This window comes from Callospermophilus lateralis, chromosome 6 (assembly GCF_048772815.1).
Source record: "Callospermophilus lateralis isolate mCalLat2 chromosome 6, mCalLat2.hap1, whole genome shotgun sequence".
NCBI classification, from domain to species: Eukaryota; Metazoa; Chordata; class Mammalia; order Rodentia; family Sciuridae; genus Callospermophilus; species Callospermophilus lateralis.
In genome coordinates this window covers 46,309,247-46,326,220 of record NC_135310.1, presented here as the reverse complement: position 1 = coordinate 46,326,220, position 16,974 = coordinate 46,309,247, and the positions used below count along the sequence as shown (strand labels likewise).

At 35.0% G+C, this 16,974-nt stretch overlaps 1 protein-coding gene across 3 annotated transcripts in view; it reads right to left on the bottom strand.

Moving 5' to 3' along the window:
• Fam184a (family with sequence similarity 184 member A) overlaps positions 1–16,974 on the bottom strand; it is a 124,450-nt gene that overhangs the window by 42,167 nt on the left and 65,309 nt on the right. For all 3 annotated transcript variants that reach the window (XM_076859784.1, XM_076859785.1, XM_076859786.1), the window contains 2 exons: positions 16,682–16,803; positions 16,077–16,227 (listed from right to left, as the gene is read on the bottom strand). In XM_076859784.1, coding sequence (XP_076715899.1) covers positions 16,077–16,227; positions 16,682–16,803 — 273 coding nt within the window. The remainder of the gene's footprint in view (positions 1–16,076; positions 16,228–16,681; positions 16,804–16,974) is intronic.

The following is a 16,974-nucleotide window of genomic DNA, read 5'->3' as shown; positions in this document are numbered from 1 at the left end:
CTACTTAAGAAAAATAAGTTTGCAAAATAATCATTCTGAAAAAAAATTTGGATTAAAAAATGTATAATTTTTGTTTTTTTAAAGACTTGTAAACTGAATTTATCAATTAAGAACCAAAATAATGCTTCATAATTTCCTAGAGATACTTGTAGAATGTGTTACCAATCACATTCTCATTCAGAACTAAAACTATTTAGAAAGCATCTATAAAGAAGAGATGTATCAATAGTCACTTGTTTAAAAAGATGACATATGTAGAAAAAAACCTTTTGCCAGGTGCTGAACTTTTACATGGGAGGCTGGATAGACATAGCGTGCAGAGAGGTAGGTTATTCTCTAGATTTGAAGATTAGACTTCACAGGACATCTCTAGACTTGAAGCTTTGATCTCTCCAGGAAATGATTGGTAAACTAGAGCCTGTTTCATAAATTAAGTTGTACTGGAACACAGTTATACCAACAGGTTGATACATAATTGTGAGTGTTTCATGCTACAACTGCAATCAAGTAGCAACCCACAGAGCCACAAGTATTTACCGTTTGGTCCTCTACAGAAAAGTATACTGAGCCCCCTGCTCTAGGATATCAAGAAAAGTATTCAAAGATAACTCTGTTATTTCAAAGGACGAGTTAAATGTGGGTTTGGTATGAAAATAAAACTCACTTTTTTTTTTTTATTGAACTAAAGGTTTCAGTGTGTGAAAACGTTATTTCTGTTAGTAATTATAAAATTATGTAAACTATGTTCTAAACCTCATGAGCCTTCATAACTTCCTGATCCTTTTAAATAAAAAAGTGCACTAACACCACTTTTTTAAAAAAAAGATTAACAAAAATAAATAAATATTTATATTCATTTCCATATTTATGATAATCAACTAGTTAATAGTTTAAAAAATATTGCTATATCTTTCAAAGTTAACATTAAAGAATGAATTTTATGTTTGAGAGCTAAGATCTTGTTTGACTTTATTACTAAATTGTGTTTTTAATACAATGTGGTAGATGTATGCACATACATAAATGAGTGGCTGAAAGTTAAAAGCAATTAGTATCCATATAACAAAGCATATTCTATTGAATTGCAAATTTTTATTTAAGTTAAAGCTTTAAAGCAGTGATGTCATTTATGCAAAATCAAAAGTGCAACATGCCCTTGTGTATAAACTGTAAGTGCCGCTCACTTACATTGTTGATAGATTTATGCAAAGCTTCACCCAGAGAATGCCGCTATGAAAAAAAGATCACAGGAATAAAGGGAAACATTCAGAAATCAACTAAGTGAAAGAAAGAGGGATAAAAAGGGAGAGTAAAACACAGAACATTAATTATAATATGTTCAAGAAAAAAATAAGCTGAAAACAGTTCTGAGAGAGAAGTTAGACAAAAAGAATTCTAAGACACATTCTAAATTATCTATAGTTTCTTAAACTGTATGATTGATTGTGGGGCTGGAGGACTTACTTATGCAAAATATTAAAGGCTAAAACATGCAAACCAGAATTCAGTTTAAAAGATGATGGTTACTGAAGAACCTAGAAAGGCTATTATTGCTGTAAATTCTTCCCAGACATTTAAAATCTGACCACTGAAAGCATTACACCAAGCACGGCTAGAGATTCAGGAAGGATTTCTCCAGGGAGAAACAAGAAGATAAGAATCACATTACTAACCTAAATGACTATTTTGGGGCCAGAAATAAACATGAGATAATCATTAAAAATGTGAAGATTTAATAATAATCTGCTTTTGTACTTGAGAGGAAAGGAAGGTGAGATGCTTTTATATATTTTTAATTCATTTTCTAAGCTATATTTGGCAAAATTATTTCCAATCTGTATTCATTTCTTCAGAAGCTCATTGAAATTTTAAGTGATAAATCATTGGAAAAAGCAATATCTTTTTCCCTTCAAATATAGTGAGAAATGTGATTTCATTTTTAATTGCTCACTTGTTTACTTTTACAAAATACAAAGTGTTTCCAAAATACAAAGTAATATTTTCAATTTATTTGACTAATTTAAATTTAAAAGTTCCTTTAAAGGCTGGGGATGTAGCTTATTGGTAGAGTGCTTGACTAGCACACACAAGGCCTTGGGTTTGACCCCAGCACACATAAAAAAAAAATTCCTGTAAAATGGTAGTTTTTACTCTGAACACATCAAATTTTTAGATAGGCCATAATTATTATTTTTATATATTCCTTAAGGCATCACAAACTGAAGATAACTTTTACATGGAAAATAACTTTTGCTAATAGTTTAGTTTAACATACTTTAGGATATAGTTTACTAGAGTTAAAAAATAAGGTGAGAAAAAGATACTTCCTATTTGATTACACAGTTTATCAACTATCTTATTATTTTGTTAGTTACATTAATTTTCTTTATACTTTAACACTCATTTGTATAATAATAAGAAATTTAATCTTTCCAGACTTGAAAATTGGAGGGATCTTCAGCTGTAATATTTTTACCTCTTTGTATTTCTCAGAATCAATGTTCTAGAAGTAGAAGTCAATCTAAAAAGTGAGTTATTTACTTATGAGGTAGATTTTATTTTTCATTCTTTTATATTTATCTTATGTAGGTATGATGTAGGTATGATGCTAAGCTATGATCTCAGGGATCAGCTTATATGAAGACACTACCACAGTGTTGTTGGGCAGCAATGTTACTACAATTGGTTAATATAAAAGTGAAGTGAGATTTGTGTGTTTATTTAATAATATCAGATTACTACTATATTCCAGAAAATATCATAAGTGCTGAGTGAGATACAGAGCCAGGTAAAACAAACAACAGATAACCCAAAATAAATACGATAAATGATATGAAAAATTATAAATATGATTTTTTAATTTTTTAATTTTAGGTGGGCAAAATATCTTTATTTTATTTTTACATGGTACTGAGGATCGGACCCAGTGCCTTGTGCATGCTAGGCGAGCACGCTACCACTGAGCCGCCGACTATGATAGGAAATAACTGTAGATAATATTGGGTTGATAGTAAAGAAAAACCTTTTGGAAGAAGTCACATTGAAACTAGATGTCCCTGCAGAAGCAGACAAGAGAAAACCTTCGGAATGAGTGTTTTAGGCAAACAGTTCAGCTAGGATAGAGACCCCAAGTAGGCAGTGAGCTGGGCATGAAGAGGGGAGCATGTCTGTGAAGTGCAGTTCAAGTGGTACAATGGAGGACTAAGAGCCTGACCCAGTAGGTGCCCTGAGGATCATCAGCAGGGTAAACGGCATGACCTGACTAACATAAAAGATGGCTCTGAATTTTGTAAGAAAAGTGAAACTGGGGAGAAAGGGGAGGAAGGCCACTGTAACAGTGGTTTGGACTAGTGTTTACTAGAGAAGAGGAAGAAGATAGAACTGGGATATATTTGGATGTAGAATAAAGAGGATTGAGAAGTTACACGTGAAACAAAGGAAAGAGAGGAATAAGACATTACTCTTTAAGTTTTATTTTAAACAACAAACAGTGCCAATTGAGATGCCAATTAAGTGCCAATTAATAAATTAAGATGCTGGGAGAGTGGGTGGGGGTGAAAATCAATATTTCTGAGTCAGACATGCTAAGTTTGAGATGCCAATTTGTCATCCAAGTGAATCTAGACTTGAGGGAAGAGGTCATGCCTAGAGATTTAACTTGCAAGTCACTGACATATAGACAGTATTTAAATCATAAGACTAGTTGAGATCCCAAGTGTTAAAGACTATTTGTGTCTCCCACCCCCCAAACTCATATGTTGAAACCCTAAAACTAACATGATGACATCAGGAAGTAGGGTCTGGTAGATTTTTCAATCATGAGGGCAGAGCCTTCCTGAGTGGGCTTAGTGCCCTTAGAAAGAGCCCCAGAGGATTCCTGCAGTCCTTCAACCATGTGAGAACACACTGAGAAGATGGCTGTCAGGGAACCAAGAAGTGATCCTTTCCGACACTAAATCTGTTAGTCTCATGAACTTTGTCTTCCCAGCTTCCAGAACTATGAGAAACAAATTTATATTTAAAGCAACCCAGACTATTACTACAGCCCACGCTCAGACAGGAAATTTATACCAAGAGATAAGGGTGCTACTCTAACACTGAAAATGTGGAAAAGGCTTAGAACTTGGTGATAAGAGGAGAAACAGTTTTTAGCTGCATGCTAGGAAAAAACCTACTTTGATATGAGCAAATCTTTAAAAGTGATTCTGGTAAGGGCTCAAAAAGTAAAGAGGGTAAATACAGAAAAAGCCTTAATCTTTCTAGAGAACACCTGAGAATCCTGAGAAAATTGTTGGTAGAAATATGTATTATGAAGGCCATTCTGATAAGTTCTCAGAAATAAAGAACATGGTATTGAAAACTGAGGAAAGAGAATCCTTGTTATAAAGAGGCAAAGAAGTTGGCTAAATTGTGCTCGTGTACTAGAGTCTTATAGAAGGCAGAACTTTAAGTGAAGAAATTGAATATTTAGCTGAAGCAATTTCTAAGCAAAGTTCTGAAGGTCTTGGTTGGCTCCTTTATGGAAAAATGCAAGGGGAAAGGAATGACTGGGCACCATGTAATCCTGGTGACTCAGGAGGCTGAGGTAGGAGGATTTCAAGTTTCCGATTAGCCTGAGTAATTTAGTGACACCCTAAGCAACTTAGCAAGGCTCTGTCTTTTATTTTTTAAAATATTTTTTTAGTTGTAGTTGGACACAATACCTTTATTTTATTTATTTTTATGTGGTGCTGAGGATTGAACCCAGTGCCTTGCACGTGCTAGGTGAGCACTCTACCACTGAGCCACAACCCCAGCCCCAAGACTCTGTCTTAAAGTAAAAAATTAAGGGCTGGGAATGTGGCTCAGTGGTTAAGCACCCCTGAGTTCAATTCCTGGTTCCAAAAGAAAAAAGAAATTAGCATGTAAAGATTTGGAAAACTCTCAGCTTATCCACATCACAAAAATAAGAGTGTGTTTAGAAGAGCAACTGTTTAATAAAGAGATTAGTGTAGCTGTGAATCATGGGCCTGATGAGTTACCTCAGCAGACACTACTCTTTGGGAAAAAAATAAAGATGATGACAGACCCTGAAGGTGATTCAGAGATCAGCAGGGCTGCATCCTTGATTTCAAAAGAAGGGATCACCGCCTCATTTTCAACAGACCAGACAATTTCCACCAAAGCTGTGGGGGAGAAACTATCTAAGGGCATGGGGGTGGGATCACCTGAAGCCTTGGGGACTTAACTGCTGTTTGGCAGTTACAGGGGCAGAAGTGCCAAATCTAGTGGGTTCAAAAGGCAGGATTCCAGCCCAGTGTGACAAGAAGGTAGGACTTCCCCTCCAGTGGGCCTTGAAGGCAGATTATTAAGCCAAAAGATTATTTTCAAGCATTAAGATCTCATGAAGTCAGCCTTGTAGTTCGGACTTATTTGGGATTCATTACTCCTTTCTTTCCTATTTATCCCTTTTGGAACAGAATATCTATCCTGCTCCTGTCCCATCATTGTATTTTGGAAACACAAACTTCCTTGGTGCTACATAGTTTGGATACTGAACATCCCCCAAAGGCCAATGTGTTAAAGGATTGGTCTTAGCTTGGTATTCTTGAGAGATGGTAATCCCTTTGGGAGGTGGGGCCCAGTGGGACATCACTGGGGGTGTGTCCTTAAATAGGATCATTTTTGCATACAAGATTTTAGTTTGTTCAATATTCCTTTGAGCTGACATTTATAGTTTTAGCTTGGGCTACTAAAATAGATTACTATAGTCTGGGTGGCTTAAACAACAAATACTTCTTTCACACAGTTCTAGGAGGCTACGAAGTTCAAGTTCAAGATGCCCACAGATTTGGTATCTGGTGGGGTCCTACTCCCTGGTTCATATATAGCTGCCCTGTTATTATATCTTCACGTGATAAAAGGGCCAGGGGAACACTTCTAGTTCTCTTTGTAAGGTTTCCCTTCATGACCTAGTCAACTATCAGAGGCTCTTCTTCCTAATCACCATTAAATAGGGGGTTAGGTTTGAACATATGGATTGGTGGGGGACATAGACATTCAATCTGGTCCAATATATTCATGTCCTTCTCATATGCAAAATATGGTTATTACATGTTATTATCTCCAGAAGACTTAACCTTATTCCAGCATAAACCCTAAAGTCTAAAATCTAAATATCATTTAAATCAGATATGAGTGAGCTGAGACAAATGCTTTCCAGTTATAAACCTATAAAATCAAGCGTGTTAGCCTTCCGTCACTGGAACAAACTACTTTAGATAATTAACTTATAAAAACAAAAAGTTTATTTTGCCTCTCAATTTTAGATGTTCCAGTCCATGACCAGATAGACCTATTGCTTTTAGGCCTCTGGTGGTAATACTGGTTGGTAATAGCTGGGACTGTGTGGTAGAGCCAAAACTCCTGGCCAGGAAACTAAGCAGCAAGATCTGTGTTAACCAAAACTGATGCCCTATATAATAGCCAATTTGTTTTAAAGCTTTTTAAGTTTGTTGTTAATTTTTGAGTGAGAAAAAGGGTTTCAAGAGATTTTTCTTCAATTGACTGAGAGCACTCAGAGATTCCAACACAGAAAACTTACTAAATTTATTTCAGGATTTCTATTCTTGAAGGATGAATATAATCAGAATTTCAGATAAGTAAGAAGAAAAATTGAAAATAATTTTAAAACCTATTAAACTTAATGTTGGTATATAAATATTGAAATCCACTAAATTATAACCTTTTGAGGACAGAAAACCTATCTTCACGCTTTGCATCCCAAATACATAAGTAGGAGCCTGACACTGAGTAAATGATCAATAAATGCTTACTAAAGACTAAGTGAATCATGTGGACCTAAAACATCCAGTTAGATTGCACTGCTCTATTTTACTTCTCTCCTTTCCCACAGTTAACAGAAGCAACAGAAAAAAAATTCTAGATAACTAAAAAGAAATGTTATTTAGGAAAAAGAAATGGATATGTGTGTGTGTGTGTGGGGGAGAGACACACACACAGAGAGACACAGAGAGAGAAAGAGAAAAAAAAATCCTGTTGGCAAAAGTCAATAGATTCTAAGACCTAGAAATGTAACCTCTGGGAAATGAAGACTGAGTACACTACATATATTAAATAGTTGTCTGGAATATATAAATCTGAACACAGAAAGGTTACCAAGTGGGAAGCAACATTCACTAATGACTCCAATTTTGTCCTTCTCTAACCTGTTCTCCAAACTGTAGCCAAAGTTTTGAAAGGACAGTATTTGAATATTTCACACTCCTGCTTAAAACCTCTTGACTGTTCTTCATTGCTCTTTGGATAAAGTCTTAAATCTCTAAAAAGGCAAACAAAGCCCCAGACCATCTGACCCTGCCTGCCTTCCCACCACCCAGCTCTCTACTCTGCAGAACAAAGGTGTTGCCTGGGCTGCCTGAGGGCCTTCACATACACTGTCTCCTATGCTCAGAATGTGTTCTCCTCTCCTCTTGTCCTGATTTTTTTCCTTTTAGGCCTATATAAATAATCCTGCATTCAGAGAAGCCTTCCCCCAATTCTCATGCTAGGTCAGGTCTTCACATTACACATGTTCATATACCACAGTTGAAATTTAACAGCTGTTTTTCTTTCTAGACCTTGAGCACCAAGAAGGCAAAGATCACTCTGACCCCACAGTACTGACTGGTCTGACATAGTGCCTAGTATACCAAGAGGCACTCAATTTTGAATAAACAGATAAATGCATGAAAAGATTAGAAGCAATTCCTACCCTAAATTTCAGCCCTTAGGGACTGACTTCGTTCATTCCTTCGTTCCTTCCTTCCTCCCTCCCTTTCCTCCATTCCTCCTCTCCCCTTCCTTCTTTCCTCCCTGCTTCCTTCCTTCCCTCCCTCCCTCCTTCCTTCATTCACTCCTTCCCTCCCTCCCTCCCTCTTTCCTTCCTTCCTTCCTGCATCAGGGATTGAACCCAGGGACACTTAACCCCTGGGCCACATCCCCAAGCATCCCCCTCTCCTGCCTTTTTTAAAATTTTGAGACAGAGCCTTGTTAAGTTGCTAAGGCTGGCTTTGAACTTGTGATCTTCCAACCTTAGCCTTCTGAACTGATGGGATTACAGGCAGGTGCCACACTGCCCAGCCTCAATACAGGGATTTAAAAACAAAAACAAAGAAAAAAGATAAAGAAATATGGGGTGATGGACCAAGACTAAAATTGCTTAAAAAGCCTGGAGCTTGTCACAAAGACCTCTAAAGTGAGACTGAAATTTGTTAGTGGGAAATGAGGTACTCTGGGGACTAATTATATTTACCAGAATCACCATACTACTGTATTATCAAAGGTGTTCCGTTGTTATGGGGCTAAATTTAAAGCACAACTAATGCTTTATACATAGACGATATGCCACAGGAATATATATGCATGACTTTCATAATTATTGCTTGATTTTCATCAATTCTAGTTTGAATGAAAGATAAATAAATTAAAATTCTCATTACTGACAAAAGATGTGTTATTTGTTAAACTTCTTACTTCCTTGAGACAATACTGATACACTGCAATGTAAATAAAATGTTAAAGCTTAAAAAAATTCCTAATTCATTTTTTAGCATGTAATACCATAGTTTCTTAAGGTAAATTACATAAAGTCTTTTTCTAATGTTAATTTCAAGTATACTAATACCTAGAGGAAAGCAACTAACAAATCTAAGATTTAGAAATAAGATTTCACAGCTCTAATAATTCTCCTAAAGCAAAAAATAAAAATTTATGTACCATTGTTCAATATTTAAACTAAAATAGTGAAGAAGATATGAATGAATAAAATTTAGGTGGAAAAAAGCTACTGTGTCAGGTAATTCTCTTTTTTAGTAGTTGTTTACTTGTCAATGGACTGTTATTTATTTATTCATTTACATATAATGCTGAGAATTGAACCCAGGGCCTCACACATGCTAGGTAAGCGCTCTACCACTGAGCCACAACCCCAGCCCTTGTGTCAGGTTATTCTTAACATTTTTCTCAGTAAGACTCAGTCTAAGCTTCACAATTATATGTTGATTGAAACCTTGCATGTAAAATAATTTCTTTTTAGTATCTTATATAATGTAGGAATGAATTAAGCTGACTGATTACTATTACTGCTCTAATGTATTTCTTGAGTGTGCCCCAGCACCTGGGAAGGCATGTCCTGCTCTGCACTGCATCACAGAAAAGCCACATGTTCAGTCCTCATTAGCTGACTACCTGTATTTTAAAGCTTGTTATATAGATTTTGAAGTTCCATCTCTTAAATGTACCAATTTAAGAACTGAACTCCTTTCTAAAAAGGGAGGCTTTGGCATGGAAAATTAAAAATTAATAATGAAATACTTTCAGATTGATTCAGAAAGCTGTTTAGCATCTTCAAAGAAAAGAAGACTCAGGAGGAAGAATACAAACCACGTTAAGTCTAGTGAAAGAGGATATAACGTAGCTGAAATAATGTCATTAATTTTTTTTCACTGAAGATAAATTAAGGACACACTTTCACATTTACTAAGGAAAATACTACAAATTAACTTTGAGCAAGGAACTGAAGTAGAAATGAGGAAGAATAATGGATTTGGATAGGTTTTGGTAGACCAATTCCACTCCACATTTTCTTTTTTTTTATTTTTAGTTTTTTATTTGTTATTTTTAGTTCTATTTAGTTCTTTTTACAGTATAATGTATTTTAACATATCATACATACATGGAGTATAACTTTCCATTTTTGAGGTTGTCACTTCACATTTTCTGAGAGAGTGAAATTAAGTCTTGTCAGCTATTGGCTTTTCGTCCTTCTATTGACTCTATTGCCTTTGACTTCCCTTTCCCTTCCTCCAGCCATCTCTTTTCAGAGCTCAAGTGAAACCCTACATAATTTTTTGCTCTCCCAATTCTAGGCACAGGATTAAAAATCTTCTGTCTCGGCTTCTGTTCCTCAGGGTATTGACCAAGACATCTGACTATTGGGAAGAGATGACTATTCCAGGTCCCTTATGTCAAAATCTGCTTCCATTTTATACTTCCATGAAAAGGTAATGTTGCTGGGCTGGGGATGCAGCTCAGTGAGAGAGTGCTTACCAGCATACCCAAGGTCTGGATTTAATCCCTGGTAGAGGGAGAGGAAAAGAAAGGTAGTACTTTTTCTTGTTTAAAAACTTAAGCACTTAAGAAAAGGTGTCTAAAAACTGAGGAATTATTTTTCTTATATGCACAAATACTATTTCTAAAGAGCAAGGATATTTTCATTGCCAACATAAACAAAGAGAAGGAACAGCAGAATAAGTACTGAGCTCTAAGTCCAAACCAACCCCACTGTTTCAGGATCTGGATAGTTTAGATTGGAATTATCTAATAAAAATATCATTGAGAGCCACAAATGTGAGCCATGTGTGCAATTTTAAATTTTTAGTAGTCACATGAAAAAAAAGTAAAAAAAGAAGGTAGAATTACTTTAGCATGATATTTAACCCAATATGTTCAAAAATTACCATTTAAGCATGTAACTGTATAAAAATACTAGCAAAACATTCATTTTTTTTGACAATTTTGTGATACATAGTATGTTTTACACTTAGATCTGATGAGCTTTATTTCAAGTGCTATATAGCCACTGTGGCAAGTACCTACCATACTATGCAGCACTGGTCTAGAAATCACAAAGCAGTCAGCAATAAACCTTAATAAAAACTGGGTTTTAACTACTCTTGATGAAGAGCATTTATTTTGATGCTCCATTTCTTAGTGCAGTCATTACTCTTTTCTACTGAATGTAAAAAATTCTAAAAATATTGGTCATTATAAAATTAATACAACTAAAACGCAGCTTCCCATTCCCTCTCCCCACCCCAAATAAGTAGCTGATCTTAAATGATGGACTCCTCTTCAGTGCCCTGGATAAATCCCAAGTCAACTTTAACATTTTCTTCTCTTTTACCAAAGTATACCACTGAATTGTGTGCAATTTTTCTTTAAGGTTTCTCTTCCATTTTCAATGATATAAACTTAAGTCAAGTTTTAATTGGGCAGAATTATTTGTACTTCATGTATTCAACGATTTCTTCTTTGGTCCCTGTGCCTCAGTTTTGGTTCACTCTGTTCAATACCTGTGAAGTGCTAACTTACTAATTGCCTGGCACAGTTTTAGCTGCTGGAGATAAACAGTGAACAACACAAAGGTCCAGGTCTCAGTAAATGTAAGAATCAATGTAATGCTGTGTAGTAATAAATGTTTTGAAGAAACACAAAGCAGAATAAGGGGCAAAGGGTAATGCAGGCTGCTATTTTAAAGAAAGTGGTCAAGGAAAAATTTTTGAGGAGTTAAAGTGTTGAGTAACCAATTGAACAAAATAAAGGGGAAAAAACACAAAGATAGGGAAAATGGGTTCCATGTGGAGGGACTGGCAGGTGCAAAGACTTTAAGATGGATTAGGCTTGTGGCGGGGTGTGTTTCAATAATTTCAAACAGTCCAGGATGGTTGTAAAGAGGAAAAGGGAAAGTGATAGGAGATCATGTTAACAACACAGCCAGAGACCAAATTGTGAGGGTCTCAGAGGCCATGATAATAGTGTAGGTTATAATCTAAAGGTGACAGGGATCCCTGGAGAGTTTGGACCAGGTAAATACATAAGCAATACTTTGCTGATTATAAAATAATCTGTAGGAAGCAAAGAGTAGAAGTAGGAGATCCAAAGAGAGTTATAGTTGCAGTAAAGAGAGCAGTATAAGGGGCTTGGGATATAAGGTGGGATTGTGGAGGAACTGGTAAGCAGTGGGCAGGTTTTGGATGTTTTGAAAGTAGAGCAGTAGGGAGTGCTGTGGACTGGCTGCACAATGTCAGAAAGAGAGAATTGTCAGACATAGCTGAGTGGCAAATGGATGGTAGTGTCTAGGCGGAGGAGTTTCGCTTTGGTGGAGAGGTGTGGAGGGATGTATGATGTGCATTCAAGAATTCTATTTCATGTTGGCAAGGATGTGGGGGAAAAGGCACACTCATACATTGCTGGGGGGACTGAAAATTGGTGCAACCAATTTGGAAACCAGTATTGAGATTCCTCAGAAAACTTGGAATGGAACCATCATTTGACCCAGCTATCCCACTCCTCAGCATATACCCAAAGAACTTAAAATCAGCATACTACAGGGACTCAGCCACATCAATGTTTATATAAGCTCAATTCACAATAGCTAAGCTATGAAACTAACCTAGGTTCCCTTCAACAACTGAATGTATAAAGAAAATATGTTACATATACACGGTGGAATATTACTCAGCCATAAAGAAGAATGAAATTATGGCATTTGCCAGAAAATGGATGGAACTGGAGACTGTCATGCTAAGAAAAATAAGCCAATCCCCAAAAAACAAAGGCCAAATGTGCTCTCTGATATGTGGATGTTTACTCACAATAAGATGGGGGAGATATCTAAAGTATCTAAAACTGACTCTAAACTAAAGCACAGAGTGAAAATAATAGCTTTTGGAAAATTGTATAAAATAAAAAAAATATCTGATGCAAGGAAAGTGAAAATTGTATGTTCCTCTATGCCCATTTTTAGATAGGTAGATGAAAAGGCTGAGATGTGTCAAAATTAATTCTTAATAGTTTAAATACATATCAAAGATAAATTTGAAGAAATCAGGGAAGAAATAAAAATAAGAATAATGATACAACATATCAAAACCTCTGGGACACTATAAGGTGATTTGAAGAGGAAAGTTCATATCACTGAGCTCATTCATTAAAAGAATAGAAAGGCCAGGTACGGTGGGGCACACCTGTAATCCCAGTGGCTCAAAAGGCTAAGGCAGGAGGACAGGATCAAAGCCAGCTTCAGCAACTTAGTGAGGCCCTAAGCAACTTAATGAGACCCTGTCTCTAAATAAAAATACAAAATGAGCTGGGATGTAGCTCAGTGGTTGAACACCCCTGGGTTCAATCACTGGTTTAAACAAGACAAAACAAAGACTAGAAAGCAAAATCAATAGAACAAGAAAATAAAATCAGACCTGAACCCAATGAAATTGAGATAAAAAAAAAAACAAAAAGGCAATGAAAGAAAACTTGTATACAAAATTGGTAAACCCTTAGTCAAGCTAAAAAAAAAAAAGAAAAACTCAAATTGTTAAAATCCATGATGAAAATGGAAATATCCCCAGACACTACAGAAATACAGAGGATAAATGGAAACAATTTTGAAAAATTAAACTCCAATAAGCTTGAAAATCTTGATGATATTGACAAATTCACACATATATAGATAGATCTACCTATCTCTTTCTCTATATATATAAGACCTACCTAAATTGAACCAGGAGGATATTAAAATTTAAGCAGATCAATTTCTAGAAATGAAACCGAAGAAGCCATCAAAAGCCTACCAACACAGAAGAGTACAGGACTGGATGAATTCCCAGCTAAGTTCTACCAGGCCTTTAAAGAAGAACTAGCACCAATCCTCCTCAAATTAGTCCATGAAATAGAAAATGAGGGAATTCTTCCAAACTCATTCAAAGACACATCAAGAAAAGAAAACTTCAGATCAATATCCCTGATGAATATAGATGCAAAAATTATTAATAAAATACTGGCAAATCACATAGAAAAACACATTAAAAATAGTGCATGATCAACTGGGGTTCATCCCAGGGATGTGAGGTTGGTTCAACATACAGAAATCAGTAAATGTAGTACATCACATAAATAGACTCAAAGACAAGAACACATCATTATCTCAATAGATGCAGAAAAAGCATTTGACAAAATATGCATCAATTCATGTTTACAAAACTGGAAAAACTAGGAATAGAAGGAACATACCTCAACATTGTAAAAGCCATATGACAAACCCGAGGCCAACATCATTCTAAATGGAGAAAAACTGAAAGCATTCCCTTTAAAAACAGGAACAAGAAAATTATGCCCACTTTCACAACTTCTATTCCACTTAATCCTTGAAACTCTAGCCAGAGCAATTAGGCAAAATTAAAAAAAAAATAAAGGGATACAAAAAGGAAAAGAAGAGCTCAAAGTATCTGTTTGCCAATGACATGATTCTATATTTAGAAGGCCAAAAAATCTCTTACCAGTAAACTCTGGTTTAATTTTGTATACTGCAAAGTAACAGTATACAAAATTAACACCCATAAATCAATTGTGTTCCTATACTCCAATGATGAATCAGCCAAAAGAGTAACTAGAAAAAAAAATACTTAGGAATCAATCTTAACAAAACAGAAGAAAGACCTCTATAATGACTAACTACAGAACACTACAGAAAAAAATTGAGAGGAAGACTTAGAAGATAGAAAGACCTACACTGCTCCTGGATAAGCAGAATCAATACTGTTAAAATGGCCATACTACCAAAAGTACTCAGTAGATTCAATGCAATTCTCATCATATTCCAATGATGTTCTTCATTGAAATAGAAAAAGCAGTCATCTAATTCATTTGAAAAAATAAGTGGCCCAGAATAGCCAAAGCAATCCTTAGCCAGAAGAGTGAAGCAGGATGCCTCACGAAACCAGATCTTAAATTATATTAGAGAGCCATAGTAACAGAAACAGCATGACACTAGCATGAAAACAGACATGTAGACCAATGGTACAGAATTGGAGACACAGAGACAAACTCACATAAACACAGTTATCTTATACTAAACAGAGGTGCCCAAAACATTCATTGGTGAAAAGATAGTCTCTTCAACAAATGTTTCTAGGAAAACTGGAAATCGATATGTAGCAAAATGAAATTACACCCCTATCTCTCACCCTGCACAAAAATCAACTCTAGGTGGATCAAAGACCTAGGAATTAGACCAGAAATCCTGCACCTACTAAAAGAAAAGGTAAGCCCAACACTTCAAAATATTGGCAGAAATTGACTTTCTGTACAAGACTTCTAAAGCACAAGAGATAAAATGGACAAGTTAAAAAATAAATAACTTGGTTGTAGAGCACCCAGTACTGTCTAAAAAGAAAAAAAAAGAAAAAAGAAAAAGAAAGTAAAACAAATGTGTAGATGGTAATTAGCAAGGTAATATGGCATAGAACTTTTAGTAAGAACTATTTCTTTGTTCCCATTTTTGTCTGAATTTCAAAGGTTTCAAATGATTCACGAAGGTCTCTCTCACACATAGTATGTAATTCTATTTCAGAATAATATCGTAAATTATTATGAAATACCAGGTACAAATTGGCAGACCTTAAGCATTCATTTTTTTAAAAAAATTGGTGAATTATAGACCCCAAGCATTCTGGAAAGACACTGTACATATGTACCTATGTGACAAATAATCTTAGAAAAAGCCTTTCCTGTTTATTTTGAAATTAATCATGATCACAAACAGAAACATAATTGTAGATTTGCAGCACTAAAGCACCAGCTGCTTTTTGCCCAAATTCTGCACTTGTTTATCAACTGATGACTCATGTAGTCTATTTAATTACTGCTTTAGTAGGAGAATGCTAAGAATTCATAAAGTTAGAGGTTATGTAAATAAGTACAAATGTACAAAATACTTTAATTATAGTTATAAAAGTTCTGGAAATAAGAAAACATAAAAAAGATAGATTTCAAAATATTATCACCATTTGCTTATGTGATACTATCTCCAAGGGGCTTCAAGTACTAGCCCTTTGGTGAGAAAGAAGTTAACTGCTTGTTTTTGGAGAGTGGTTTTAGTTAATCAGGGTACATTTAATAAATGTTCCCTTCTGTTGTGAAAAGGTATCTAAGAGCTTAAAGGAGATTTTATATTTTCAAAGAACAGCTACCTTCTCTACTTAAAATCTCTAATGTGTTCAGTTCAAATATTAAACTAAGAAACTTATCAATTATTCACACTTAAGACTATATATATATATATATAAATAATTTCTTAGCTCAACATTTCCCAAATTTTTAAATATGTTGTCTTAATTTTATTCACTTTAAAATTTTTTTAAGCTTGCCCTATGAAAAATAACAAAATACAGTGAATTTGCACACAGTGCTTTATAGTATTTTCCTAGCTCAAGAGGGTCAAGGAAAATGAATCTTTAGAAGGTACAGGCTTTAATTACCTGGTTTAAGAGATCTTCAACTTTCTTCTGCCATGAGTCCCTGGCAGCATTTTTCTCTCGCTCTTTTAATTGAAGCAGCTGAGACATTGCTGACTTCTTATCCTCTTCATGTTGAAGCCTTAACTCTTCACGAAGTTTAGAGCATTCCTGTCTAGAAAAAAACCACAGGTATTTACTTTGTAATGAGAATTATTTCTCTAAGTGAATAATGTGAATGACATACACAGCTTTTTATAAATGCCTAATCTTCTTCAAATGTCTGTGACTCAGAGTAGGAGCTGATTATTTCATAGCTAAGGACCATAAGATAAACTGGTAACTTACTCATCACTTGTTTATCCATTGATTAAGGACAGAACAGGTACTAGAATAAATAAGTCTGTTAACTTCTGATTAGTTCTCTTCCTATTTAATAAAATAGGAAATAAAATCAGAAAAAAATAAAATCTGAATTCAAACAGAAAAAAAAATTCTAAAATCTCTGCATCTAATCTTGGAGAAAAAAATCATTTAAAATACTATCTTTAACAATGTAAGTCATACAACAGGAAAATTTTCTTGCATATCTGTATTGAAAAGGTGACATGACAGAATAAAAAATGTACCTAAGATTTTCAGTCCACTTTATCTCTAAGTCATGGGCCATTTTGTCCACTCTAAGATTCTCTTCTTCCTTCATGGTAGCAAGTGTTTCTTCATGCTGGTGCCTCTCCTGCTCTAGCTCAGCCTGAAGAATAAAAACCTTTCAATGAAGATATCTTCAAAAGCAAAGACACTGCTGGTTATTTCACGTAAGGATCAAGTGCTTGTGTTATAATTTTTAAGTTCTTATGAAACAATAACTTTGATGTTATCTATGACAATTATTCAAGATTTTGACAATAAAATATATAGTACA